Source organism: Elephas maximus, chromosome 5 (assembly GCF_024166365.1).
Source record: "Elephas maximus indicus isolate mEleMax1 chromosome 5, mEleMax1 primary haplotype, whole genome shotgun sequence".
Lineage (NCBI taxonomy): Eukaryota > Metazoa > Chordata > Mammalia > Proboscidea > Elephantidae > Elephas > Elephas maximus.
The window spans coordinates 121548515-121575461 of record NC_064823.1 but is presented as its reverse complement, the minus strand read 5'-3'; the positions used below and the strand labels follow the sequence as shown (position 1 = coordinate 121575461).

General features: G+C 39.7%; 1 protein-coding gene across 3 annotated transcripts in view; it reads right to left on the bottom strand.

Annotated features, from left to right (window-relative positions):
• Positions 1 to 1592: 1592 nt before the first annotated feature.
• RFC1 (replication factor C subunit 1) overlaps positions 1593 to 26947 on the bottom strand; it is a 105308-nt gene continuing 79953 nt past the window's right edge. The window contains exons 11-25 of one of the 3 annotated variants that reach the window (XM_049886343.1): positions 23153 to 23332; positions 21188 to 21292; positions 18630 to 19029; positions 16683 to 16795; positions 14566 to 14680; positions 13232 to 13323; positions 12904 to 13041; positions 12658 to 12753; positions 12431 to 12529; positions 11799 to 11953; positions 11557 to 11674; positions 9666 to 9811; positions 4908 to 5121; positions 3230 to 3421; positions 1604 to 2154 (exon numbers count right to left, since the gene is read on the bottom strand). In XM_049886343.1, coding sequence (XP_049742300.1) covers positions 2071 to 2154; positions 3230 to 3421; positions 4908 to 5121; positions 9666 to 9811; positions 11557 to 11674; positions 11799 to 11953; positions 12431 to 12529; positions 12658 to 12753; positions 12904 to 13041; positions 13232 to 13323; positions 14566 to 14680; positions 16683 to 16795; positions 18630 to 19029; positions 21188 to 21292; positions 23153 to 23332 — 2247 coding nt within the window. In that variant the 3' untranslated portion in view covers positions 1604 to 2070. Of the gene's footprint in view, positions 2155 to 3229; positions 3422 to 4907; positions 5122 to 9665; positions 9812 to 11556; positions 11675 to 11798; positions 11954 to 12430; positions 12530 to 12657; positions 12754 to 12903; positions 13042 to 13231; positions 13324 to 14565; positions 14681 to 16682; positions 16796 to 18629; positions 19030 to 21187; positions 21293 to 23152; positions 23333 to 26947 lie in introns of all 3 variants that reach the window. The other 2 variants (XM_049886344.1, XM_049886345.1) reach the window with 2 other exon arrangements.

Sequence of the window (26947 nt, the reverse complement as noted above, 5' to 3'; positions counted from 1 at the left end):
AACAGCTGCCTACAGCCTATATGCTGTCTTGTCATGCAAGACCAATGTCACCAAAGTCTGAGCACTTGACAGAAATGAGTCCTGTAGCCTAATGTACAGTAGTACCTACAAATCTAGGCTAAGACCCAAAGTGCCAGTAATGTTTTACAGCATCCAAGTATCCCACCCATACATGATGCCTCCAGCTTTATGACTCATTCTTCTTTTCCAGTGGCTGGCCAGAGAATAGGCCAGAGGCCTATGGCCTTACTAAGTGGTACAATACAAATTATTATCATAAAACCTACCCTTAAGTTCCTTTCTTATTCCTGTATCTTATTACTGGAAGGATAAGGCAATAGAAATAAGAACCATAGGCACTCTAATGAACTAGTAAATGACACTATTCATTGTCCTGGCTGCAAGATTACAGCCCCTTTCCCAGGGTGTACAGAGCAACTAAGGAGACATGACTTCCATATCCAAAAGTAACAGGAACGGAAGAATATGCATATGGTGGCCATGCTTTCCCCACTGGTGGGGTGAAGCAGTCATCAGTCGAGGAAACCGTTACTGAAGAAGATTTTCAAGCTGGGTTTTAACTGAGAGAGGGACATGGCCCAGCAGGCAAAGGCTTAGGCAATGTTTTCTTCCCATAATGAATTTAGTCTACATGAAAGACATTTTTCACACTGATAAATATACTTTAAATGTCTCAAAATCTTTATGCATCATCTCCCAAACAAGACTATGGGTTCTTTAAAGGCAGGGAACAGTATCCTTGTTTTACACCCCTTTTAGAATATACTTCACAGAGCTACTCTGAACATTTGTTGACAAGATTAAAAAACAGCAGGGCCCCCACACTGCAGCCCAGTTCCACAGCCTCAGGGCTGCTCAATAAGTATAGTTATAGGTACAATCTAAAGTTCCAGCAGGGTCTATGGAATCCAGCACAGGACAGAACCAGATCTCCGAAGGAAGAACTAAACAAAACCAGTGTTCATCTTGTCCCATATCAGAGTGAGCCTAAGAATCTGATCCAGCTACACCTTACTGGTTTGAATCTGACAGGCTGAGACTCTGGAAGCATTAAGAATATCTCGCAACGCTTTTGCAGCCCCCACACCCTGTAGTATAACAAAGACTAATGACATTCCATTCAACTGCAGCCATGTGGTTAGCACACTGTGCTGTGCAATGATACTCCTAGAGGGAACAAAAACAGTAATTAAGAAGTCTGACTCTTCAACTCATAGCTCATAGTGACCCTATAGGACAGTTTCCAAGAAGCACCTGGCAGGTTTGAACTGCTGAGCCTTTGGTTAGCAGCTGTAGCACTTAACCACTACGCCGTTGCTATGAGTCAGAATCGACTTGACGGCAATGGGTTTGGTTTTGGGTTTTTGGACTCTTCAGCTGCCAAAGTTATGTCTCACACAATGCCTAGTAGGGAATATAGTAAGTTTTTTTTATCCGATCATTTGCAAATTGACAAGAAAAGTAATATACCAACATAATATTTTACTGTACAAGATGACAATCTTAAGATTTTGTACATGTATCTATCGTATGGAACATATTTTATTCCTAATTCATACTCTGCAAGGTATTTGTACAAATACCCAGTTCTAAGTGGTGACTGTTTTGTATTGTGATTTATTTACAAAATTTCACCACATAATACTAACTACCTTTAAAAAAAAAAATCAGTTTTGGTCCTAAAAAGTCCACTAGGATAAACTGTTAAGCCTAAAAAAACCCACCTCAGTACCACTGTTCCAAGGCATGTTATTGTTAACTAAAATCCAACTCCACAACCCACATTTAGTTTCCAGTTTTAATTATACACAGTAATTTGGAAGCACACCAATCTGATTAGATTGACAAGGGATAGTCCTATCAACCTCTATAAGAGGTGTACGTTAGCCTACTGGTTAATCCTTCTAGCTGTATCATATCCTAATGGGACCAGCGGTCATCCCATTACTGCCAAAACATGGTTCCTCTGGAATAATCAGGTGTTCTCAAGACCAGCTAGACTGGTCAGCAGGGTGAGTAAAAAGTGGCTGTCAGTAGTGAAAAACAGTTTCATTTCTTCGAACTTTTTCCTTTTCCTTTTTTGGACTCCTTATCTTTTTCTGACTTTGAAGGCTTGGAAGGTTTTGCCTTTTTCTGTAGGGGGAAAAGGATACACAAAAAATACTTAATTAGATGTATTTATGAGTAATTGAAATAAGTTCTTCTACAGTATGTCTAATCTTTACCTCTACCTTAATTAAATGAAAAGAGAGGCTGCACGCATCTAGCTCTTGTACTGCCGATACCCCTGATGAGTTTACTTTCAAGCAGTGGTTGTCTAACTGGGCTAGTTAGAGCCTTTAAAAGATAGCAGTAACAACTACAAAGCTACTTAGAATCCAGACCAAAACTACATTCACTATGCAAGCAATTCCTTGGATATAGAACATAGGTGTACTTAGGAAAGGCAAAATAAGCAGGAGATGATTTACAAAATAGGCCAATGTTTACGTGAAGAACTTCCTTTCAAGTTTCAGGTAAGAGATCTGAGCACTTTGTTTGTGATGAGGTAAGAAGGGGTCAACCTATTGTATCTACATGAGACTGGAGCTACACTGGCAGGGGATCCACTGTGCCTACCCCAGCACACACAGAGTAGCAACAAGGGGCAAGAATGATCCACACGCACAGCTCAGCATAGAGGAGGACACAGACTCAGATTCCTTTGCCTCAGCCAGTGGTAAACAGTGAGCTGATACCATAATGGATTTTAATCTTTCCTAACAAAAAAGATAAGGACGTTTTGCTATGAGAAACTTCTACAGGTATCTTGATGATTGTAACAAAACACAAACAGCAGAAGGGTGAAATGGTTTCATTAAAAATGTTTCTCGATTATGCTGTGAAAATGTGTGTCTGTGGGTAAGAAGGAATCCTTCAGCGGCCAAATAAAAATAATATATTTTCTAAGGGCTTGTGACCATCAATACAGTGACCTTTTTTCTTGCTACTTGGCTCTTTTACTACTATAAGAAGCTGTTTATATAATAACAAACTCTATATATTTCCACCCTAAACTATAATGAACAAAAAGAAGGTAAGTGTTTTCAACTTACTCTGCTACTTACTAAGAAGCACTAGTATTCAGAAGGCAAGTTATATGCAAGAGGAGGCAAATTCTTTTGAAGGGAGTACCGCAGCTTCTCCCACCTATAGCTTAAAACACTACCTTGATCATAGCATCCGTTTCCACTGCATCTTGGTCTTTCTCATCAAACTGAGAGTCATCTTCATTTAACTCTTCATTGTATTCAGACTCCAGCACTGGACCTATGCTGCGTCTAGACGTCTTTATTGCCTGAAGTGAATATGGAGTAAGATGGGCTTCCTTATTGTAAGCTCTCGTGAAGGCTGCTTTGACCTACATGAAAGGAACATATTAAAATAAACAACTAAATGTCAAACAAGTCTTCTAAACTCTGTAAGCCTAAAGACTCTGAAAGAGCCTGGAAGCCCTGTGGAACTGTTTGCAAAAGATTTATGCATATATACGTTAAGTGTATGTAATGATAATACGGAAAAGTTCCAAATTTTTCATGATATTCTCAGTATGGTCCATGATTCAAAAAAGGTTAAGAATCAGTATCTGGGAACTTTAAAAACCAAAAAACCAAACCGATTGCCATCGAATTGATTCTGACTCATAGCAACCCTATAGGACAGAGAACTGCCCCATAGAGTTTCCAAGGGGCACCTGGTGGATTCAAACTGCCAACCTTTTGGTTAGCAGACGTAGTAGCTCTTAACCACTGCACCACCAGGGCTTCCTTGGGAACTTTAGGCACACAAAAAAAAGGCAGGGAGGGCTGCACTGTAAGTCATCATTTTTAACTATTCAATGCTGTCCAGATTTCTACAAAGTGATAAAGTTAGGTGAATCAATAAATTAAAAAAGCTCGCAAAACACAAATTGCTTTCCCATAGTAGTTAACACCTAAACCAAACCTGTTGCAGTGGAGTTGATTCCGACTCATAGCGACCCCTACAGAACAGAGTAGAACTGCTCTATAGGGTTTTCAAGGAGCATCTGCTGGACTCAAATGGCCGACATTTTGGTTAGCAGCCAAGCTCTTAACTACTGTGCCACCAGGGCTCCACAGTAATTAATAGTTACTTCAAAATATTAAATATTTGTTAAGCCTTAACTTCAAGCTTCACAAACATATAAAAGCTTCTAAGCATAATCCTAGGAATTACTTCATGAATTCTGACAATGGATGTCTGCTGTGAGAGTTTACTGATAACCATGAAGTCAGGCCAAATTCTAGAGAAGGCAAGCCATGGAGAATATGCCTTCTAAAACAGCCCCAAATCAACAGGCAGTAAGGTATCAGATGTTACATATTCATGTCTTATCACTGTAGTTTTTTGATGCTTATTACAAGGAGAAAGCAGGGGATACGTTATTACAGTAAACTGTCCAACTGGAATAAATACTGAATCGACAGATTAGGCAGACTAAAAAAAGAAAAATTACACAATTCCTCAGCTAATATAACATCTTTATTTTAATAGTCCATTACTACAGCTTGCTTTACTTCCCAAGGCTCATCCTCCTCCCTCTGAGGAATACACTTATATTTGTTCCTCAGATGTCACTTCTTGCTTTTACACTGAGCATAAAGCAAAGATTAAAAAAAAAAAAAATTGTAAAGTCAAATCCAAAAATCTATTCTTATTATATTACTGTATTCAAAGACTACCTTTGGAAAGCACAGATCATAAGAAGCAAGCATGTAAGGAAAAAAAATGAGACCTTTTTAAAGCATCTAAAACATCTCTAAGTATTCCTAGCAGAATCCTGGTAATTGCAAGGTGAAGGAGAACCAGAGGGTTATACAATTTACCTTGGGATCCAGCTTGGAAAAAGGACTAGGTTTGCCTCCCCAGCTGCTAAGTTCCATGATATTATCAAAGTCTTCTTTCATCAAATAATATGTGTCCATAAGTGCTACAACGGCCTGCACTCCTTCTACCCCTTGTGAGGCCAAGGGTTGTACAAGTGCATCCCTCATGTGTGACAGATAATCCATGTTTATGGTCCTTTTGCTGGAGTACGTTCTTAAACCAAAACAAAGTAGACAGTCAACGGCAAAATATCACAACTCAAGTCATCTATGCAATATCAACACTGAAGTACTCAGGCAGAGTTCAATCTGATTTTAATACTGGCCAATGAATGCCAGGTTATAAGGAATGGCTACTGTGGAGCAAGTTGTGAAGCGAAAGCCTGGCGCTATGTCGTCAGAGCAATGGATACACACCAACGTGCTCGAAGGAAGTTTTCTACTTACCTGGATCAGCAAATGAAAAACACAGATGTGGGTTCTACTTCCCTCCTACTTTTAAAGCCCAGGGAACAACAGTGTGTCCCTGTGCTCAGACTTAGCTGTAAGATTACTCATTCCAAATTTGAAAATATTAAAAGCATCAGCTATAGGCAGTGAAACTTTCTACCTCAAGTGCCACTGCCGCTTGCTACGTGTGTCTGATTGTAGCATACAGAAGTATATATGAGGGTATTTCCCCTCACACTTCTTTTTCTTTTTATATTTTTATTGTGCTTTAAGTGAAAGTTTACACATCAAGTCAATCTTTCATACAAAACCTTATATACACCTTGCTATATACTCCTAGTTGCTCTCCCCCTAATGAGACAGCACACTCCTTCTCGCCACCCTGTGTTTCCATGTCCATTCAGCCAGCTTCTGTCCCCCTTGGACTTCACATCTCCCCTCCAGACAGGAGCTGCCCACATAGTCTCATGTGTCTACTTAAGCCAAGAGTCTCACTCCTCACCAGTATCATTTTCTGTCTTATAGTCCAGTCCAATCCCTGTCTGAAGAGTTGGCTTTGGGAATGGTTCCTATCTTGGGCTAAAAGAAGGTCTGCTGGGGACCATGACCTCCGGGGTCCCTCCAGCCTCAGTCAGACCATTAAGTCTGGTCTTTTTACGAGAATTTTCCCCCCACATTTCTAATATTGTTACTCTGAAACCTTCGATTCTGGGAACAGGAACTTCCCCAAATATAATGAAACTGCAGAGACTGTTCCTGCAAAATCCAAAGGTGGTCCACACTGGCCAGGGGAAGACTAGGGATGTGCTAAGTCTCTGAGACGTGCTGAGAACTAGATTGTTACCATGCAAACAACTGTTTTTCTTTCTCTCTTAAATGCTGCCACTTCCTTCTTAAAGAAGACAGAAAACAGCTGAACAAAACAGTATTTCAGATGCCACCACTCTAAATCTTTCCAACCCAGCTGCCTCCATCTTCAAACCAATTATAGTATGCATACTTTAAACAAAAGACCTCAAAAGCTGTTTATATCAGAACATACATTAAAACATGAAAATCCTTTAAAAAAATTACCTACTGGGTCCTGCTCCTGCCTTCATGTAACTAATGTCTGAATCACAGAAGCCAGGAGGTTCGTCTCCTGATCAGAAGTCTATAACCTTACCCTCACAACCGTTTTACTACCTAGGCAAAGAGTTAAAAAAAAAAAAAAACTCTCCTATTTCAACTTCATCCATTTTCTTTAGATTTAGTCTTCCATAATCAAAAATATTAATACTTGAAGCAAGGTATGAGTTCCTCAGCCATAGTGCTCAGAATATCATGAAACTATTTCTAAAAATATTACCTTGCACTTTGTTACATAATTATTACCTACTATAGAACATTAAATCTAGAAAAGCCTAAAGGTAACACCTAATATATCTAAAGGGTTCTTAACCCCAGGAATCTATAATTTCCTTGAAATCGTTTATGCATATGTGCATTTTTCTGAGAATAAAGGTCAAAGCCTTCAGATCTCAAAGGTATCTATGACCCCGAAAAGATTTAAGAACCAATAATAAAATCAGACTTTCATTTATTAAAGTGAAGAGAACCTGAAGCCCGTGATTTGACCAGGGTTAGAAAGTTAAACAGGAAAGGCTTAATTTACTGAAAAAATTGTGAAACAGAACCACCAGATGTTCTTGCTGATAGTAACATCCTGGACAGATTTATTCAAGTAACATTTATAGAGCAATTTTATGTGCTAGATGAAAAAGCCTCAGTTCCTACCCCCAGAAACATTCAGTCTAAGGGGTGAAGGTGACAGAATACAAACGACAGCCACGAAACGACATGGAAATCCAGTGCTCGGAATCTCCGCGGAGTACAGTGGGAACATCAGGAGGGACAGCCTAGGACAGATCTTCAAAAAGCAGCAAGCAAGAAGCAGGAAAAGACCCGAGCGGGTAGGCCCTCAGCCTGACCAATGCAAAGAGTGGTGAGGAACAGAACAAGTAAATTAAAATAGTCCAAAGAGCCTGAATGTTATAAAAGTAATTATACAGTTTCCAAGGAGCACCTGGTGGATTCAAACTGCCGACCTTCTGGTTAACAGCCATAGCTCTTAGCCGCTGCACCACCAGGGTTTCCAATTATTTAATAGTAAATTAAAATAAGGGATGCAAAAGGTAAGCAAAGGGCAGCAGAGGAGGACCAAAAGAGTGGGCTTAGGTAGCAAGAGAGGGGATGTCAGGAGCTGCTGGCCTAGCTCAGACAGACTAACAGAGGAGGTGGAAAAGCAAAGCTAGGATGAGGATTGTGGTACGCAGAACAGCCTCCCCCAAATGTCCACATCCTAATCCCTGTTTCCATACAACTTAACTGTAAAGTACAAAGAGGACTTTGCAGCCATCATTAAGTTAAAAGTCTTGAGATGAGAAGATGATCCCTGACGGATTATCTGGGTGGGCCCAAGGTAATTACAAAGGTCCTTATAAAAGAGAGGAAAGGGGGCAGGTATATCAGAGTCAGAGAGAGATTTGACAATGGTATGCTGCTGGCTTTGAAAATGGGCGTCAGGGCCCTGAACAAGGAATGCAGGTGGCCTCTAGAAACTGGAAAAGGAAAGAAAACAGATTTTCCCCTAAAGCCTCCAGAAGGAATGCAGCCCTGCGAACACCTTGATTTTAGTCCAGTGATTCTTTTGGCCTGTAGAGCTATAAGAGAATAAATCTGTAAATTCTTTTTTTCGTGTGTATACTTTAGATGAAGGTTTACAGAGCAAATTAGTTTCTCATTAAACAAACACACATTTTTTTTGTGACACTGGCTGCCACCCCCACAACATGTCAACACTCTCTCCTTCTCGACCTTGTGTTCCCCATTACCAACTTTGCTGCCCCCTCTTGCCTTCTCGTCCTTGCCCCTAGGCCGATGTGCCCAATTAGTCTCATTTTGTTTTATGGGCCCGTCTAATCTTTGGCTGAAGGGTGAACCTGAGGTGTGACTTCAGTACTGGGTTAAAAGGGTGTCCGGGGCCTATACTCATGGAGTTGGCTTCTCCAGTCTCTGTCAGACCAATAAGTCTGGTCTTTTTTGTGTGTGTGTGAGTTAAAATTTGTTCTACATTTTTCTCCAGCTCTGTCTGGGACCCTCTATTGTGACCCTTGTCAGAACAGTCGGTGGTGGTAGCTGGGCACCATCTAGCTGTGCTGGGAATCTGTATTGTTTTAAGCCACTTAAGTTTGTGGTAATTTGTTACAGCAGCAATAGTAAACTAATACAAGGTTGGCAAAAAAGACTTAGGCCGTAGCCTAGGAAGAGGAGACATAGTGGAAAATAGGACTTTACAGGAACAGAAGAGATGAACTCAGTCGTTCACCTTTAACCAAAAGCTAAGGGTATACCCGGGGACCAAATACTAACATACTTTCCATGGGCCACAAGGGAAATAAGAAGGCAGCTTAAGTAGTTCTTATGGTTAAAAATAAATCCCTAAAGTGCATTTATGTGCATGCACATTTTCTAGGTTTCTAAACTTAAACAATATTGTGCCAAATACAAGTATTTTCAACTTCATTAAACTTCAACAAGAACATTGGTTTTGTGTGTCTTCTTGTTATATCCTAAATTATATGAACTATCCCAAATGAGTAAGCTGCTAAGAAAAAAAAAAAAAAGCTGCTAGGATAGGTAAAAACTAGCTTCTTTTTTTATCTAGTTCATTTTTTCCTACGAAATCACTCTGAAGCTGAGAAATTACTCCTACTAGTAAGAGGCATAGTAGTAAACCCGTTACCATCGAATCGATTCTGACTCATAGCGACCCTATAGGACAAAGTAGGGTTTCCAAGGCCGAAATCTTTACAGAAGCAGACTGCCACATCTTCCTCCATGGATCGATTGGTGGGATGAAACCACTGACTTTTCAGTTTTCAGTCAGCAGTCGAGTGTTGTAATAGTGCAATAAATAATAACACCACCTCAAATGTATATAGTTTTTAAGTAATGAAACATTTACCATCTGGCTAAGTGATGCTGTTGTGGTTAAGTACCACTGAGTCAGTTCCGACTCACAGCGATTCTATGTGCCACAGAACAGAAGTGCCTGGTCCTGTGTCATCCTCACAATCTAAGTGATTCCCAAGTATTATCCTGATTCCAGATGATAAAACAAAGGCTGAAAAAATAAAAGGCACTTAGCCAGGATAGTAAATCTAGTTAGCATTACATCAAAACTAAAACACAGATGCTATCCTTTTTGGATAAAGGCTAAAAAACACCACACCAATAAAATGTCAGAAATGGAGTAACACCACTTACCTGAGACTCATATGCAATGCAAGGTCCTGAACAACACGATCATGTCTGCCCATAGAAGAGTACTTCCCCAGCCAGCTTGGAAAGGTGGGAAACTGAGTCATGTACCCCCTCATTAACTCTCCAGGAAGAACACTGGCATAAATGGCCTGAAAAAAGGCAAGTGAAATCCAGAATTCAATGTTCAGTACAAAGTTGTTTCCTTAGCAGCTGCTAGCTTCCAATCAACGTATGGAAAACAAAGCAACATTCTGCCAGGTGCCTGATGACAGAAAGCCAGGCGTTTCCCTTCATCTGATGGGTGGGTATGGGAAACGTCTCCCGGAAGACTGCAGTAAATGCCTCAGGGGGATCCTCCTGCCGCCTCAGCCTCCTCAACCAACTGACCTCAATGCATCAGTTACTTCAGGGATGCCAATGTCACAGGAAAGAATTAGTTTAAGAGGAATATAATTGTCTGTAAACATCAAAGCAGGGGAGGTCTAACAATTAGAAAATCAATTAAACTGGCACTTGAGAAAAGTAAAAGAGGGCATCCTTAGATATCTTCTGTATCCACTGTTTCATTTTTTTAAAGGAACTCGACGCGACTGCCTTGTTTTCCCGGGTCTTGAAAGCTTTCTGCCTTTGACACGGTGCAGTCTCACCACTTTCCAATCGCTCATTCTAGTGGGAAATATGGAGTTTTTCTTCTCTAACAGGTTTCTGCCTTACACACGTTCTAGTTTTCACAGGTTTTATTGTGCTATGCATATAACTTTGTATACAGTTTTATTCTAAGAATATTCTGTCACAAGCATTTTTTCAGGTTAGATAATCTTTATAAATAATTTCCAAGTCTACATCATGTTCCATCATGAGGATTTACTGTAACTGGTCATTCTTATGTTACTGGACATGGAGATTTTCTCCAATGTTTTGTTCTCAGAACTAATGCTTTAGGAAATACTTTCATACATTAAGCTTTTCCTTCATTTGAAATTATTTCTTTAGGGTAAATTCTCAAAGGTATAATTATTAGGTAAAGAAAAAATACATACTTTTAAAACAAAACTTATATCCAGAAAGAATCTCTGTTTTTTGTTTTCAAACAATGAGTGGGTAGAGTTAGGAAAAAGGTAGGTGGTCTGAGAGTCCCTTGCTTATTATTTAGACCAGCAATGCTGTACAACAAAATCCACTGCTGTTGAATCAATTCCAACTCATAACAACCCTATAGGACAGAGTAGAACTGCCCCATAGGGTTTCTAAGGAGTGGCTGGTAGACTCCAACTACTTACCTTTTGGTTAGCAGCTGAGCTCTTAACCACTGTACCACTAAAGCTCCCCTGTATAAACATTCAAAACTCAAATAAGAATATTCTTAAATATGAATGTTTGCCAAACTCAGTTTTGAGTAAAAGATATCAACCTAAATACAGTATCCGATCTAAAGCTGCCTCTTTAGCAAGAAAGAAGAAAATCAGAACTCATATATCGTACAAAGAGCTGGCACCCTGCCCTGCCTGCATTTCTTCAAGGGGAAGCTATACAGTAACTCTGAGAAAGCCAAAACAAAAACAATATGTGGATTCTTCAGGTAAAACAGAGCACATGAAACTTCTGACTGACATCTTAGTTATGACCAAAATCTAACATTCCTATTTCCATGTGTTCATTCACATAAAGATATTTTTGAAACAATTGAAAAATAAGAGTAGATTAAGAAAAAGACAATAGTGGTCACACTGTTTTCATCTATAACAAATTGTATTTTTGCCGCAAGAGCCACAATGTTTACCTGGGGTTTCAAATATCTAAAAGCTATTTCAGTACTGCTTTCAGTATCTAAAAGCTACTTGGTTCCCCTTCCACTAAAGCAGAGTCTGCACTTTAAGGTGAGCACTATGCTAACCTGTGTGGGCAGGAGGCTCCAGTTTTGCTTACTCCGGATCTGACGATCCACTAGGTCACCGTCGCATATGCTATCTGCTGCTCTGCTCAACAGCATCAAGTGCTTCTTCACGTCACCCCTGCAGGAAAGAACGAGTGTGGATTACATTACTCTCCACCCCTGACGTCCCCTCCCTGAGTGTTTGGCCTTTGAAGTGCTGGGAAAGATACTAATTCTACCCCTCACCGTCTCTGAACACTCACTCTGCGGCTATAGGCTTCACATGTACGTAGTTCTCCTGGACAAAGAGGGGGGCTATTGAATAATCATGAAAAAAGAGATCCAATTTGTCCATAAGTGACATATGGGCAGTTTCCTCTCCAGCTGCAAATACTTTCCGGGCAACATCAAATGGGCCCTAAAAAAGTAACAGTAAAACAAACAAACAAAAACACTTCTTAATCACTGCTCTGGCTGTAATAAATTCTGACTAATGACTACGTGAAATGGAACACAGAGGTAATTAATACAGACTTCTAGTTTCAGAAAGGTTATTAAACTAGACCATTTGAAATAATATTCTGAATAGTTCCAAACATTTAAAAGATGAAATCTACCCATAAGAGACCCTAGAAAATTCATTTTATGATAACTGAAGCATGAATGTAAATAAAACTTAAACCTTTCTCATCATTTACAATATACATTGACAGTACTTGAAGAAAAATTAACTTGAATTGGGAACACTTTTAACAGGTGTCCATGGCTCTTGTAATAACTATCCATCAGTTCCTCAGGTGTGTCAAGGAGCTATAAAGACCATTTCTATGAACACCTTCAAAACAAGAAGTGCTTTGGCTTGGTAAAGTAATTAAGAAAAGGAAATGTATTTTACCAGCTTGATGTCCTTTTTGGCTCTATTAGAATCGACCTTGGCCTGGTCATAGGTTAGTGCCTTACTCTGCGCACACCACATACTCAGATTGTGCAAAACCTGAAAGAATCGCAAATAAGTTAAGACAATGTCATCATGGGAAAACACCCCCCGCAAAAGCCGTCGATTCAAAAGAATCAACTAAAGTCACCCCAGCCCAAAAGTCATAGATGATATAATTAATTTACCTGTCTGATATCTTGATTAGCTCCCAAAATTATTTCATTCATAGCTGGAGGGGGAATCTTTAAACCCTCTTTAAATGCAACAGACATCATAGCACCCTGAAAATGATGACAGGAATCTTTAATAATTTTTTTAAAAATTCATATAGCCAGATACTTTAAAAATACCTATCAGATACTTTAAAAAACTGACCCTTACAGAAATACGATAGTGTGATGAAGAGGGGAAAAAAGTCCAATCATCGTTACCTTAATCTGTTCAACCCGAGGTCTTTGAAAACGAAGATCAAAACAATAATGAACCAGAGAGCGAACCTTGGGATGACTTCTATCATTGCACATACAAATAATGGGAATTTTTGTATGTTTTATCAGGCCAATTAACTCCTGAAAGTCAAATGTGCAACACAAAAATATTTAGAAAACAATGAAATGCCACACAACATATTCTAGATTTAAAACAGCTCCTCAGCAACATGCCTTAGCGGTCATATCAGTGCACAATAATTATGTCCTTACATAAATAAAAACATCTAAAACTCAGCAGGAAAACTGCAAACATGCGGCCATCCTGTACCTGAATTCCTCCCCTGTCCTCGTTGCCTGCCATGCCGTCCACTTCATCCATGATGAGAGCGTGTTTGGCACTTGGTGAATGGACGGCGCCACCTGGGCCATGCACAGAAGCAATGGAATGAACAAAAGGATAATCGTTCAAAAACTACTCCTTTAAATAAAATTACAGAACATTTTGAACTGGAAATACAGGTCTCCGCTACCAAATTCACATGGTACAGAAGAGTATGCAGTGAAAGGAAATTCCCCCTCGACTCCTGCCCCTTTTTCCTTCTCAGAGGCAAATGTGGTTATCAGCCTCTTGTAAGAGGTATTCTATACACGTTAAAAACATATCTGCATAAAAATATACACTTTGATTTATGTCCTTTAATACATCTTGGCAATCTGTTCTTTATTAGTGGATATAGAGCATCTCATTTTTTAAAAAAAACTGTTTAATATTCCATTTACACATATACCATAGTGTTCTTAATCACTATCTAGGGATGACATCCTAGGACGCTTCCAATCTTTTGCTATTATAAACCATACTAAATGAATCTCTTTGTACATACATCATTTCGCACATACACAAGTATAACAATAGCTAAATTCCAGGAGTTAGAATTTCTGGCTTAAAGGCTATGTGTACTTTTAACTTTGGCAAATACTGCCAGATTGCTCTCCACAGGGTTGTACCATTTCCACTCCAACCAGCTGTGTATAAAAGTGCCGTTTTCTGAGCAGCTTCTTTTTCACAATGATTCTCTACCACTGAAAGGACAGGATTCAGGAGGCCGTGTGTACATGGGAGGCTCTGAGTATGTGGGGTTTAACCCTTAATTTGGGCATTGTCTTTTCCCCCATAAACTCTGGCCACACAAAACCATAAGCTACAATCTGAAACACAGCACACATTCACACTGTCTTTACTCCTCTCCTCTACCTCTGCCTGAAATGACCCCTTTCACACTCAAGCTCTTCTGACTCATTCTTTAAAATCACCTCTCCCTGGGAGCCTTCCCTGATGTCCCAAACAGAATGACGGACCTTTATCATCTCACTCACCACACTGTCTGACTCACCCGTGAATCCTCTTTAATTACCTGCAAAATGTATAAATATCAGCACGTATGCACTTCTATCAGATTCTCAGAAATCTGTGAGACCTAAAACATGATAAGAACTATTACCCTGCAAGAGTTACATCAGAGGCCTTTCTTATCCTCTCTTTAGCCACAGAATGTAGCACGATGCCTGGCACATAGTAGTGTTCAATATCTGTTACTGAATGTTGAAATGAACTTGTTTTTCTGACATAACCAAAGAAAACAGTTCAAAAAAACCACATACTTGAATAAAAGCCTTTGATGCTGGTATTATTCAGTGATTCAGAAACAATCTCCTTCAAACTGTTCTTACTCCGGGTGTCACTTGCATTCAGTTCCACATAGCTATACCCCAATTCCTAATCAAAATACAGGAAACCATTACTATCACAATGCAAATTAATTCCCCCCAAAAGCCAGGCCATTAGGGAAGAAAGGGAGTAGAAAAACCACGTAAAGAGTCATGGGCTGAAAGACTAAAGAGAAAGTATGGTACTAACCAACAATGAGATTAACTTAGTATCTGTACCTACACATAAGGACCTAGAAGACATCTGTGTTATTTACAAGAAAATACATCCCAAGTGCATAGGCCTCTAATGACAGATTTAACAAATACCATGTACATACATACGACACACACACATAAACACATACAAGTTTGGTCTGAAAACCATAGTTACAACAGTGTATTTGACAAAGCAATTTTATTAAGATTAGTTCTAAAAATCCTAGAAAGAATTAAACATGATCACACCAAGATTTCAATATCAGATATAGGATTAATCTTTTGTATAATCCCAAAAGGCAATTTTTACCTCCTTAAGATATAAAGTTAAATCATTCTTTGTCAAACTACTTAACACACAATTTTCCTCACAAAGCATGATCAAGTCATTCTGATACTCAAAACTGACCAGCTTATAAAATGTCTAATTCTATTTCTAAAAAAGTAATGATAACAATAAAGAAATAAAGGGAGAAAAGAATCATGTCCACAACTATAGGGGCTATGGAAGAAAATATATATATATATTTGCCCTTTTTTTAATGTTTATAAATACAATGGAAAACATATTGGTCTTATACTATGAAACCTACGAGAGCCAGAACTTGCCATGACTGCCTTTTTTTCCAGGTCTCACAAGTTTTCTGCCTTTGACAGGGTGCATGCAGTCTTACCACTTTTCTATTCCCCGCTTTAATGGAAAATATCTGAGTTTTCCTTATCTGACAGGTTTCCGCCTTACATAGGTTTTGGCTTCCACAAGTTTTGCTGTACCAGCTAAAAATTTAAGCTCTGGTCCATGTAACAAAGACCAAAAGAAACCACCAGCTCATAGGGCAGAGGGTTAGGGAAACCAGCAATAAATTCACCATCCCTTCTTTTATCACTTCGATCCCAACACGGGAGCTCTGACTTGCTCTAGGGCCAAAGCAGATCAAGTTCCCTCATTGTCTAGAGATAGGAAGTGATAGAAACAAGAAGAGAGGCAGTATTACACAGTGGCAAAGTGCAGAAACGCTGAGTCAGGTTGCCTGCGTTCACACTGGGCCTCCAGCCTCCTCCCTAAGCGGCTTCATTTGTCAAATGAGGATGAAAACAGTATCTTGCCTCATAGAAATACTACCAAAAAACTAAAAAAAGCCTGCTGCCGTCAAGTCGATTCCGAGTCAGAGCAACCCTGTAGGACAGAGTAGAACTACCCAACAGAGTTTCCAAGGAGTATCTGGTGGATTCAAACTGCCAACCTTTTGGTCAGCAGCCACCAGCACTTAACCACTACACCACCAGGGTTTCCAGAAATACTACAGGGGTCTATAAAATATCTGTATCTATATACAAGGATCTTACGACATTTATGTTATTTGTGATACATTCCAAGTGCATAGCACATTGCCCAGCACACAGGTAAATGCTAACTATAAATTAATTAATATTAATTTAAAATTATTTTAAAAAGATAAATTGAAAATTATTTATTAAAAAACAATAAAAATGACAAATATTGCCACAACTGAAGCAAATTCTAAAGGTTTGATTTTTTTTTTTTAAGTATATACACCAAACCAAAACCAAACCCAGTGCCGTCAAGTCGATTCCAACTCACAGCAACACTATAGGACAGAGTAAAACTGCCCCATAGAGTTTCCAAGGAGCACCTGGTGGATTTGAACTGCCGACCCTTTGGTTAGCAGCCATTGCACTCAACCACTACACCACCTGGGTTTCCAGTATATACACAGCAGGTTAAAATATAATATAGATACTAGACCTGTGCACACACACACACAAACACACCTTGCACACACACCTACTCCTAGGTAATCTTTCCAAGCGCACTACAGCAGCGCACCCACCTGACAAACCAGGGAGGCTGTGGTTGTTTTGCCAACTCCCGGAGGGCCTGAGAGCAGTGCTGCCTTAAAACTAGAGCCATCATCCTTGCCGGCAGATTTACCAAACTTTGCTGCTAGAAAAAAAAGAAGTTTCAGAGTGTTAACCAGTACTACCTAATAGAAATTCAAGAATGGCAGGAATAGTTGTGATAAACTTAGCATTGAGAACAATCCTCTAGTTTGGTTCTAAATTTGCAGAGTATTTTCCAAATATAAATAACAGTTTCTACAGCATTTAGTAAAATTCTACACCCTACTTTACCCCTACAGGAAAAAAAAAAAACTCAACTAAAATTAACTTTAAAACTCTGAGTTTAAACAATACTTTTAAGAGTTTCCTTTCCAACAAATCACAGGCCATGGAGCAGACTGCCCAATCCTGAGCCCAACTCCACCGTAAGCTCACAAGCCAGATGGGAGTACTTTAGAAGTGGCTCAACCTCCCAGTGTCTGTTTTCTCCTTTGTAAAATGAGGAAAACAATAGGATGTACCTGGTGAGGATGTTGTGAGGATGAAGGTGCTGAGCACAGAGTCTGGCATGCCTCAATAAATGTTAATAAGCACAATCAGCTATGTGATCCAAAAAAAAAAGAATTAAAGATGATGTGCCTGGAATTATCTTGCACAGTTCAACTCTAGAGCATCCTTTCTCCCCTCACCACCTGGGTGCCTGGCACAGAAAGGGTGCTCCATACATACTCAATGAATGAGAGAGATGGCTAAACCTACTGCCAGCAGCCATGAGAAAAGGGGCTATGGTTCACCCGTGGCCTCAGAAAGTCTTCTCCAGCCACATGAAGCACTCATCCCCCAGGTGTAAAGACTTTACGTGGTTTTGGGAAGGTAAAGGAATCCAACTTGTATTTAACCCTGTATCATTACAATTACATTATCCAACTAAAGTAAATCTGCATCATTGGCCAACATCTAAGTGACCACCTAGATATTAATAAGCCATCAACGCTTTGGGAATTCATTGTGACACTAAATTCTGCCTTCTTATTTCTCACACAATACCCCTCCCAAGGGATCTTCCTCCAAAGGCGGCTGGAGCTTAAGGAAACACCACTAACATCTGTGATCTGGGACCTCGATGCCAATAACACTATGGACATTAAATATATACTGTGGCTTTGCATTTTCCATGACAAATAAGTGGTGAACAAGCACAGAAACTCAGAAGCTTGGGCTCATCAGAAGCAAATCCTACGTGGTACTGGGATTTTTAGGCTGCCTGGTGGTGCAGCAGTTAAGTGTCCAGCTGCTAACCAAAAGGTCGGCAGTTCGAATCCACCAGCTGCTTCTTGGAAACCCTATGGAGTAGTTCTACTCTGTCCAGTAGGGTTGCTATGAGTTGGAATCGACTACACGGCAACAGAGTTGGTTTGGTTTGGTTTGACTCTGTAAGCATGCCTCAGCTTTTTATTTGCATCTTTCACCCCAGTCCTCTTGCACTTTCAGCAGCCTTGCTCTCACATGTCTTCAAACCTCAGCATAAGTACTCTTTCCCACTCAATGCCCACCTCATCCACCTTCATCTAGGTATCTTCTACTTGGTTTTCAAGCCTTAGCTTAGACCTCCCTTTCTCCAGAGAGATTTCCCTGGCCACATCCCTACCCCCACAGCACCCTGTACCTACCCCTATCACACTACTTAGCACAACACATTTTAACTGCTGGTTTCTACACGTCTCCCCCAGTGACCGTGAGCTCCTTGAGGGGGCCACACTGTCTTTTGTTCACCACAGCACCTACAGAGCCTAGTATAGCACCTGGGCTCAGAGCAGGCTCTAATAAATGTTTGCTGGTAGGTGAATGAACCAACTATTAGACATCCTCGCATATGTATAAATAAACAATTACATGTTGACAAACACACACAAAAACGAGTGAAGCTGTAAAATCACCGTGTTTTTTATCTTCAGATGGACTCTTGTGCCAGTTTCGAAGCCAGCGTAGGAGTTTGTTGGCACAGCTCTGGTCACCCTGCTGTCCAATTATGGCCTTGAGCGAGGTTGGCTTATATTTATCCACCCAGAGCAAACTTTCCACTTTGTGTCCACTGCTGTCATCAGCCAAATTCCTAGCCCCGCTGTTAACATTTGTCTCCTCAGCCACCTGCTCCTCAAAGTCCAGGCTTTTCTGAAACGCACTTGTTTCCTTTTTTATTGAGTTTAAAGAGCTGTCCCTTTTGGGAGTCAGTTTGTTCTTTTTAGATTCTGAGTCCTTCTTATTTGGACTAAGTTTTCTTTTTCCTTGGTCATTTTTGGAGGGTGTTCTCTCCAATCTGGACTTTTCTTTCTTCATCTTAAAAATTGGAAAAGTGAGAAAAAAGAAACCTGATGAGACATACAAAATTTCCATCCCGCTAAATTACTCTAGAGGGCAAGCAGAGATAGCCAAGTAAGCTAGTCTTTTGGACCCTACTGTTTGTGGAAATTGCCACCTCCCAAATTTCATAAAAATGTAGCAACAAACACACCAAAATGCAACCAAGTATAATTTTTTAAGTGAGAACAAATTAGTTTATGAAGTGGTGCTTCTTACTCATTTTTTAAAAAATAAGTATTCCAATTTCAGTTTGAAAAAAATGGCAGTAATAAGTAAGAGATTTTTATTTCAAAGTTCTCTGGCAGGTTAAAAGTTGACGCCGCCACAAAAACTTGCACATGAGTGTTCATAGCAGCATTATAATAGCTAAAGAGCGGAAACAATGCAAATGTCCATCAACTGATGAATGGACAAATAAATGATACCAACAAAATGTGATCAACACAATGGAATAATATTCGGCCATAAAAAAGTCACATACTGATACATACTACAACATGGGTGAATTCTGGAAACATTATGTCAAGTGAAATAAGTCAGGCACAAAATGTCACCTGTTATTGATTCCACTTATATGAAAAGTCCAGAATAGGCAAATACACAAAGACAGAAGTTAGATTAGTGGTTGCCTAGAGCAGGAGAAGAGGGCATGAAGAGTAACTGCTAATCACTACAGGCTTTTTGGGGGCGGGGGCGATAAAAATGTTCTGGAATTAGACAGTGGTGATGGTTGCACAACCTTGTGAATATAATAAAAAACCACTGAATTACATACTTTAAAAGAATGACATTTATAGAATGTGCATAATATTTCAATTTAAAAAAAGTTAGTGTCTCTTTGCCTGTGGATGCTAAAATCAGTGGGTGAAAGCTGGAGGAGAAAAAAGGTAGTAGCATAGTCTTAAGTATCTCCCCCATGATTGCTTTCAATTACAAAGAGAAAACTAGTCACTTTATAGTGGAGAAAGCCAGCAGACATCTTAACCAAGTAATCAAGCTTAACATCACCGGTAATAAGACATACTGACTTCATGTACATCCAATATGATATATTTCTAGGATACAATATCACTTTCATGGTAGTTTTTCCAAAAAAATGTACAACCTCAATCTAATCATGAGAAAATATCAAACAAATCCAAACTGAGATACATTCCACAAAATTGACCACTACTCATCAAAAGTGTCAAGATCATAAAAGACAAGGAAAGGCTGAGGAACTGTCACAGAGTTAAGGAAACTAAGAAGACACAACAACTAAATGTTGTGTGGGATCCTGGATTGGATATCGGAACAGAGAAAGGACATCAGGCGAAAAACATGAAGTTCTAGTAACGTGTGTAGTTCATTTAACAGTATTGTGCCAGTGTTAATTTCCCAGTTTTGATAATTGTATTATGATTATGTTTAAGTTGTTAAGATTAGAGGATGCTGGGTAAAGGGCCAACCCAAATCCTTCCCCAGGATTTTTCTAACTGGAGTAAACTGGAAGACCATCTCCCCTCTGGGGTGACAGAGCTAGAGACATTAACTTTGAGCTGCCGGCACCCTGTGTCCTGTATGTGGAAAAGGCCTGTGTGCAGTGGGAATGAATGAGGCTAAAACTAGGAGAAGCAGAGACACAGATATTGAAAGCATCCTGAAAGCATTCATAGTCTCTGGTCCAGCAGCATTTAAACCAGACCCACTCTGCCATAGTTCAGTTATATGCACCAATATGTTCCTCACTTTTTGCTAAAGCTAATATAAGCTAAGTGTCCGTCACAGCAAAAAGTCCTGATATAATTCTAACTGAAAATGAATTTATCATGCTGACACCTATAACATATCTTTTAAAGAACTCTCAGGCAACAATCTTTGCAAAAAGTCAACCCCCAAAAACAGAAAATATAGAAAGTTTAATAAGTAGATCTGATAAGTGTAATACTGTCCTCTATTCTCATGATCCTTTGAGAAAGGTAAGAAGATACACCAAAGAAGACACTCTGAAACAGAGTCCTCCAGCTCAAAAGGCAGTAACGTAACCTCATTTGTGGTAGAAGCGGAAGTTCATCTTTTAGTAAACAGGCCTGTATCCACCCAAGAAATGAAACAATACTCCAACTTAAATAAATCAAGTTCTTTATATACAAACCTCAGCTTCAACTGCTATTTCATACTTGGATTTCTTGCCTGGCATAGTTCGAATCAGATTCAACAAGCCATCTTCATCAATAATTTTTGTTCCCAAGGCTGCTGCCTATTGATTAAAAATTCAAGTCATTAAAATTGCATCCTTTCTCATCAATTGGTCTCAATCCCCCTGGAGCAATGGAGAATGAAGAACTCCAAAGACACAAGGTAATTACGAGCCCAAGAGGCAGAAAGGGCCACATAGAGGAGAGACTACATTAGCCTGAGACCAGAAGAACTAAATGGTGCCTGGCTATAACCGACGACTGTCCTGACAGGGAACACAACAAAGAACCCCTGAGGGAGCAGGGGAGCAGTGGGATGCAGACCCCAAATTCTTGTAAAAAGACCAGACTTAATGGGCTGAGACTAGAAGGACCCCAGAGGTCATGGTCCCCAGACCTTCTGTTAGCCCAAAACAGGAACCATTCCCAAAGCCAACTCTTCAGACAGGGATTGGACTGGACTATGGGATAGATAATGATACTGGTGAAGCATGAGCTTCTTGGATCAAGCAGACTAATGAGACTATGTTGGCATCTCATGCCTGAAGGGTAGAGGAGAAGGTAGAGGGGGTAAGGAGCTGGCCGAATGGACACGAAAAAAGAAAGTGGAGGGAAGGAGTGTGCGGTCTCATTAGGGGGAGAGCAATTAGGAGTATATAGCCAGGTGTTTATAAATTTTTGTATGAGAGTCTGACTTGATTTGGAAACTTTCACTTAAAGCACAATAAAAAAAATTTTTTTTTAATTGCATCCCTTCTGTAAAAAATATGATACTAGGGCCTATTAGTAAGTGAAAAAAAAAAAACACTTGCAAATTAAATAACACTGGAATACAAAAAATATATTCATCAGAAAAGTACCATTAACAAGAAAGAACATGACAGACACATTCCTTAGAGTGGTGGGTTGGCACTCAAGGTGTCACATTACTACTTCTATGGATTACTTTATCTACTCCCTCTACCCTAAAAGGGGACAAAGCTACTAGGACCTAAGTTCAGTTCTTCACGCTCTCTCTCATGTTTGCCTCATATGGCAGACACTTTCTCCCACCTTCCTACTTGCTGACAGAGCTCCTATGTGCCCATCCCCCAGTGACAGATCACAATTGGTCTAAGGCAGTCAGTCAGGAGAGTCCTGATCCCCTCCAGCCTCTCTTGTAGTTCTGGTCATGTGACCAGCTCTGGCCAATGAGACCTAAGTGGAAATCTACAGGTGTTTCTGGGAAAATTTCTGCTTTCCTAATAAAAGAGAATAGTCACGGCTACTGTGACACCTTGCCACTTCTTCCTTTCTCCGGTCTTAAAAGCAGACTTGAAATGCCTAGAACTGTAGCTGCCTCAAAACCACAAGGTAACATGCACAAAGACTAAGGCTAACACAATAAAGACAATAGCATTGAAGATGAAAATAATCTGATTATATGACTGACCTCCTGAACCATCCCCAGCAACTTCCTACCTCAGGGATTCTTGTTACGTGAGGAAAATAAGCAACGGTTTTTTTTTAAAACCATAGTTACTTGGGTACTCTGTTACTTGACAGACCTACCCAACAGGCCTGATTCTTCCCCTATGAGCTTCCAATAAAAAAAAGTTAAAATGGAGTATACAGTGTCATATATACAATACTTATAACTAGAAAAAAAAAAAAAAAAGAAAATTTCACTTGCTTCTATCTTCAAAAAAAGACTTAAACTTGAGCATAACTAAGCAAGTCAAGTAAACAGGAACTCTGCCTTCAATTGGAAAGCCAAAATCCTGGGGTCAAGGCCAACAACACTTTTGTGAAGAAAAAATACTGCTGGCAAGAAACTATTTTTCCGTCTTTTTCCCCTTCACTTAACTCTGTATAAAGGTTATATCAGAACCTGCCAAGGTTCACAAGCTGTTTTGCTGTGTTGAGAACGCAGCAGGACCCACCTTATCACTCTTGCACTGTCCACTATCCCGACCCATGACAAGGTAGTTTGTTTTCTTGCTGACATTTCCGGTTACTTTTCCCCCATAACGCTCAATTAGAGACTTGGCCTCATCTCGTTCAATGGACTCCAGCACTCCCGTGATTACAAATATAAGGCCTTCCAAGCAATTTTCAGCTCCCTAAAAACCAAAATGTTCAAGCAGAGAGGAAATTACATGGTTGCTTTCCAAAGAAATATTTGACATCAAAGCTGCAGGAAGTTGATTGTTCCTCATAAATAACCACAGCATGAAAAATTTGCTGAAAATTTACAGCAAATAAGTAGGGCTTCAAATTAAATCCTAAGAAATTCTTAGGTAAGCTACTATTTAATAAAGTTATAAAACCGCCAATGAGAAATACACATCCAATACTGTTTGTTGTTGTCGTTAGGTGCCAGTGAGTCAGTTCTGACTCACAGCGAACCTATATACAACAGAACAAAGCACTGCCTGGTCCTGTGCCATCTGCATGATTATTGTTATGTTTGAGCCCATTGTGGCAGCTGCTGTATCAATTCATCTCGTTAAGGGTCTTCCTCTTTTTCACTGACCCTCTACTTTACCAAGCATGATGTCCTTCTCCATGACCAAAGTATGTGAGACGAAGTCTTATCATCCTTGCTTCTAAGGAGCGTTTTGGTCGCACTTCTTCCAGGACAGATTTGTTTATTCTTTTGGCAGTCCACAGTACAGTCAATATCCTTCGCCAACACCATAATTCAAAGGCATCAATTCTTCTTCCATCTTTCTTACTCACTGCCCAGCTTTCACATGCATATGAGGCAACTGAAAACACCATGGCTTGGGTCAGGCGTACCTTAGTCTTCAAGATGACATCTTTATTTTTTAACCCTTGAAAGAGGTCTTTTGCAGCAGATTTGCCCAACGCAATGTGTCATTTGATTTCTCGACTGCTGCTTCCATGGATGTTGATTGTGGATCCGAGTAAAATGAAATCCTTGACAACTTCAATCTTTTCTCCGTTTATCTTGGTGTTGCTTATTGGTCCAGTTGTGAGGATCCAATACTGTTAGCAAAGCCTATTACAATTAACCATTCATACTATTTACCATTATGTTTGCTTTATATTTAAACTACTAGTTAACTTGTATAAATTTAAGTAAATAATCACATACAAACCACCTATAGCAACTCTTGCTGTTGTTAAAAGGGGAAAGTTTCAATTCTAAGACTGGCTCGCATCACCTTAACAAGTTTGAGCTCCTGCCCTTCTCTCTGCTGATCACCTTGTGATAGCAAATCTAACAACCTGCTAGTAACTTATAGGCAAGATCATTTTATCATTCCTTGATTGGAAAGATAACACTTATAATACAAGAGACCGTGGACAAAGACACCTGGATGGAAGAAGCATTTAATCTTAATTACAACTGTATAGGTATCCATTGCTTTTCGAAAGTTCACTTTACACCACTTCGCTTTTACGGAAGACCTATGTTAATACCTGTTTTCACTAACCAAAAGAAATCTGAAGAGGATTTTCACTTTTATGAAAAAAAGGTAAAAAGTGAAAACAGCTTTCAAGTGTTAGTTTTGCGGCAACCCATTAAAGATGCAGTGTGCACCCTGAGCAGCGACAGTGGTATTGCCAAGCTCCTTCCCCAGAGACTAAGCATCTCAGCACCAAGCCACCATAGTTTTGAACTATGTCTGTGAGCATCTGTGCCTTATCTCCATTTACTCTGTGCATCCATTAGCAAGATGTGTCCTAAGGTATCAGAAAAACCTAAGAGTGCTTGGAAAGGTGTTATACTTAGTGTAATATAAATCGTGCTCTTCTGTGGGATTTGAACCCCAGCCCTTCAACCCAACCCTATGTGCTATTGCCAGCTAGACTACCATGGCTACCATCACCACCACCACTACATCTCAGCCTCCAGTGTGCTAGCTGTCTTCCCAATTCTGGTAAATGAAACTACACTGTACATATGTTATTTCTCCTTTATATAGGCTGTGTATTTACCATATCATTCCTGCTTTTACTATATGTTAGTGTTATTTTAGGTTTTTTCTTGTTGTTGTTGTTATTTTAGGTCTTATGTCTTATCTGCTAGGTTATATTTTGGGTCTGGGAATGCCCCAAAATTTTTCCTATATAAATTAATGGTAATTGCTTCTTCACTTTACCCTATTTCAGCTTCAAAGGGTTTCATTGGAGCCCTCTACTTTCAGACAGTAAATTGTTTTAGCACTTTTTATTTTTGCAACCCAATGGTTCAATAAAATGGTACAACCAAGCAAAATGAAAACTCTATGATATTCAAAGTTACTTATTACTCTTTGAAAAGAGAATTGAGATCAACAGGCTTTAAAAAGACTTGAAAAAGCCAAACAAAATTTAAAGACTGCTCCAATATAAGTTCAATCCACACTATTCAGATGAAAAATCTTTCTCAGTAGGCAAAAAAGAAATAGCTATGAATCTGTTTAGAGAAAAAAGTCTCTAACAGCATCTCAAGGTCCCTAACAAGCCCTATCGTTCTAGAATTGAAATGATCTAGTACTCTCAAAAACTACCCATTCAAGTCCCTATCCCACACCCTAATCATCTATCCATCTCTTGAACTATCGTCTCACATGGCTCTGTATATCTTTTACCTTATCCAATCTCAACATTCTAGCCTCTCTACCAAACTCTTTCATTTTAGAACTCCTACTCTGGCACCAACGAACTACCCAGTAGCCTCGACCTCTTCTCCAAAATCATGAAGTCCTCTCAAAAAGAGGCTTGTTTAGTCTCTCATACATCATGAACAGGATACAAAGCCGGCACCTTCCTCTTGCCTCCTATACAACTCACTGAATCCATGAGGCTCATCTCCCTCAGTTATACCATCCTCTCCCCCTCTTCATTAGGGGAATTACTAATCTCCGTATGTGGTCAGGAAACCCTGGTGGCATAGTGGTTAAGAGCTACAGCTGCTAACCAAAAGGTGAGCAGTTTGAATCCACCAGGTGCTCCCTGGAAACTCTATGGGGCAGTTCTACTCTGTTCTACTGGGTCGCTGTGAGTCGAAATCGACTCGGTGGCAATGGGTTTTTTGGGTATATGTGGTCAGGATACCCTCCCCTTCCCACCTTCTCAGAAATCTCAGACATTGGATTATCATTCTCCCTTCTCTTGCTGGTATACCTTCAATCTCTCCCTTTCTGGTAGATCTATCCCATCAGGGAAAAAAAAAAAAAAGCTTTAAGTATCTCCTTCCTTAAAAACGTTTACATTCTCTCCCTAAGCCCAGCCTCCCATTTCTAGCTACAAGTCCTCTCTCTCCCCTCCCCTATTATAACCAAACTTTTCAAAAATATTACTTGTTTATGCTGTTTGTTTTATCTACTCCCACTCACCCTTCAACCCACTTTCAAGAGGCTCTGCCTCTATTATTCTGTTGAAATTGCTCTTGCACTAATGACTATTCATGTTAGTAAATGCAATGAAGAATTTCTAGTCTCCTCCTAAATGGTATCTTAGCAACATGACAGACTTAAGCACTCACTCATTTTAAAAATACTCTCTTCCCTTCGCTTCTGTGACACCACCTTTATCAAGCGTCCCTCCTTCACTGTGCTGCTTCTTTTCGGTATCCTTTTGAGTTTCGCCCTCTCCTCTGCTCCTTTAAGAAGTTGGGGCTGAAGCCCTCTTCTCATCCTGCACTATTTTGCCAGACGATATCAGCCCCTTCAAATATTTTTACATGTCAATAATGTCCAAGTTTTTACATCCAGCCTTGAGTG